Source organism: Ailuropoda melanoleuca, chromosome 7 (genome assembly GCF_002007445.2).
Source record: "Ailuropoda melanoleuca isolate Jingjing chromosome 7, ASM200744v2, whole genome shotgun sequence".
Classification (NCBI taxonomy): domain Eukaryota; kingdom Metazoa; phylum Chordata; class Mammalia; order Carnivora; family Ursidae; genus Ailuropoda; species Ailuropoda melanoleuca.
In genome coordinates, this window is record NC_048224.1 from 25660735 (window position 1) to 25664001 (window position 3267).

The 3267-nt window shown below is 48.9% G+C and overlaps 1 protein-coding gene across 1 annotated transcript; it reads left to right on the plus strand.

Annotated features, from left to right (window-relative positions):
* Window positions 1-224: 224 nt before the first annotated feature.
* LOC100480168 (olfactory receptor 13C7-like) lies at window positions 225-1169 on the plus strand. The gene has a single exon (XM_019799304.2). It carries the CDS (start codon window positions 225-227, stop codon window positions 1167-1169), a length of 945 nt encoding a protein of 314 aa, XP_019654863.2.
* Window positions 1170-3267: the final 2098 nt, after the last annotated feature.

Here is a 3267-nt window from a genome sequence, read left to right on the forward strand (position 1 = left end):
GAGAGTTAGTCCAATTTAACTCTTCTTTCTTACTGGAAGCAGAAGTTAAATATTATTCTCTACTACATTTTCCCTAGAATCCTATAGAGATGACCAAATTGTCAGAGCTATTGTCCAGTTGCTCAGCAGGGTGGGGATTTTTGCCCCGCTGCCCAGGCACTTTTGGAGTCAGAGAATGCTGAAATTGACGGCAGAGTTCCCGCAGGTGACAGAGCAACCGCACCATGGACAGGTCCAATCAGACCTCCCCTGTGGCGGGGTTCATTCTCCTGGGGCTCTCAGCCCACCCAAGGCTGGAGAAAACGTTCTTTGTGCTCATCCTGTCCGTGTACCTGGTGATCCTGCTGGGCAACGGGGTCCTCATCCTGGTGACCGTCCTTGACTCCCGCCTGCACACGCCCATGTACTTCTTCCTGGGGAACCTCTCCTTCCTGGACATCTGCTACACAACCTCTTCAGTCCCCCTCATTCTCGACAGCTTCCTCACCCCCAGGAAAACCATACCCTTCTCCACCTGTGCTGCGCAGATGTTTCTCTCCTTTGCCATGGGAGCCACAGAGTGTGTGCTTCTGGGCATGATGGCGTTTGATCGCTATGTGGCCATCTGTAACCCCCTGAGGTACCCTGTGGTCATGAGCAAGGCTGCCTACGTGCCCATGGCTGTCAGCTCCTGGGCAGCTGGTATCACCAACTCTGTAGTTCAGACGTCCCAGGCTATGAGACTGCCCTTCTGTGGGGACAATGTCATCAACCACTTCACCTGTGAGATCCTGGCTGTCCTGAAGTTGGCCTGTGCTGACATCTCCATCAATGTGATCAGCATGGTCGTGGCCAATGTGATCTTCCTGGGGGTCCCAGTTCTGTTCATTTTTGTCTCCTATGTGTTCATCATTGCTACCACCCTGAGGATCCCCTCAGCTGAGGGAAGGAAAAAGGCCTTCTCCACCTGCTCTGCCCACCTCACAGTGGTGGTCATCTTCTATGGGACCATCCTCTTCATGTATGGGAAGCCCAAATCCAAGGACCCCCTGCGGGCAGACAAGCAGGACCTTTCAGACAAGCTCACCTCCCTCTTCTATGGGGTGGTGACCCCCATGATCAACCCCATCATCTACAGCCTCAGGAACAAGGATGTGAAGGCTGCTGTGAGGAACCTGGTACGTCAATAACACCTGAGTGACTATCAGTGATTTCCAGGCTGCCAGAATGCAAGACCTCCAAACTCCTCATTGTATTCATGGGGAAATGGTGACCCAGTATAGAGAAGGGAGTTTCCTAAGGTCCCTGCTGTAGACCATGGGACTAAGACTAAAAAGTAAACTGGTTCTCTATCTACCCACCCATTGTTCCATAGTTAATGGAAGCTTCTGTCTATGACCCTAGAAGGAAAGAGCCTTCACATTTCTAGAAATGTTATCTAGTTGTTGGCTTTGTGCACAACCACAGTGACATCATATCGTAGCTATTTTATGCTAGCGAAATCTTAGATTCTCCACCACCAGAAGCTGGTGCATGTCCGAGAAGCCTCATTGGTGTGGTGTGTGCAACATTAAGAGACAAACGCAGAATCTGGTTTTAGTAGAACTGGGCTCTTAGAATGTACTGTGAGGCCCCATGTAGAACTGCTAATCACTGTACAAGCTTTGGCATTATCCTAGAGGCTTGTGTTCAGTAAGAATAACGTGAAAAATATCATCTATACCATCACAGCATGTTGGCTGATAGCACCATGGCAAGAATTCACCTTACATCTTATCACCAGGAAAAGAGGACTCTTACCTTGAGTGTGGAACACTCTGAGGAGGCACAGAGAGATGTTTGCACTCTCCTCCCCACACCCCAGCTGCAATCACGCACTGATACGGTATTGCGTGGCTGGGAGGCAGCTGCTCTCAATCTCTTATTCCCCACACAAACTACATGACTCACAGCATCAAACACTCCCATGCGGGTGCCCAGACAATGAGGAAGTCCAAAAAATGTTTTGGGGAAAGCAAAGGTTATAATAATCCTCAATTGCACAGCTATCATCAGCCATTAGTAAGAGTTGGTTATGGCACAGGTGGGATGCGTGGTGGGCTGGGGGGGCTACAGGCTGGGACTCTTGGGTAGCAGCCATAACAGCTTGGAGGATGGAGGTCATATTGGGTGAGAGACCTTTGACAGCACAGAAGAGAGAATTATACTCAACCTGGTTTAAGAATGATGTGGTTTTATCCAAAAGTAGGGCCAGCCTGAGGCAAAGTTAATCAGGCTGTAGCTCCTTTGCTCTGAGATTCTCTTGACTCTTCACTCTTCCGAATGTCGGGTTTGTTCTCAGTCTGACTCTTCTTATGGTCACAAATGGCTGCCGTAGCCCTGGACCTGCAGTTTCCCATTCACTTAGGGGACAGAAACAACTGGTCCTCCAACCAGAACACAACCAGAGGTTTGCAAACCCATCACAGTGGCAGGTGAGATAAGATTATGTAGATTGACTTAGACCCTCAGGACACTCCTCCGAAACAAAAGGTGGGGTCAGGCTAACCTAAGTCTACAGCAGCTCTCNGGTCAGGCTAACCTAAGTCTACAGCAGCTCTCCAGAGGAACATCTGGAGTTGTAAGAAAGTGGTAGAGGGGCAATGGACCCCGGAAGGGCAGCCAACAAATGTCCACCATTTTCTGGGCCCTATGTGAGGCTTCCTGCCTCTGTGAAATCCCTAGGAGGGTAAAGTGCCTCTTTTTTTTTTTCAAGATTTTATTCATTTTTTTTATTAGAGAGAGTGTGTGCGAATGGGGGGAGGGGCAGGGGGAAAGGGAGAGGGGAAGCAGACTCCCCGCTGAGCTCAGCGCCCCAGGAGAGGCTGGATCTCACGACCCCTGAGATCACCACCTGAGCCGAAACCAAGAGTTAGACGCTTAACCGACTGAGCCACCCCGGTGTCCCTAGAATGTCTCTCATTGAATATGGAGGCAGAATATTCCCAGCCTGGTCAAATGGCGGCTCACTGCGAGACTTAATTTGATTAAAGAAAACAAATTCAAGAATATTCCTTGTACATCTGAGTTTTTGTCCTAGATTCAAACCTGTTCCTGGTCTGTTTGTATCATGTCTCCAACTCTGCAGCTGAGAAGTCCTCTCGATGGTTTGCCTTCCAAGGTGAATCTTACTCCTCCTTGGCTTTGTAATTTTATAATTTGTCTACTTTTAGTTTTCCTTTGTCCCATTTTCTCACTTGTCTATTTTTAATTTTCTGGCTTCGTATGTAGTTTTGGGTTATGTCAGTC

Excerpts from the sequence above, each read along its gene's own strand:
- LOC100480168 (XM_019799304.2), top strand. The coding sequence starts at position 225 with ATGGACAGGTCCAATCAGACCTCCCCTGTGGCGGGGTTCATTCTCCTG.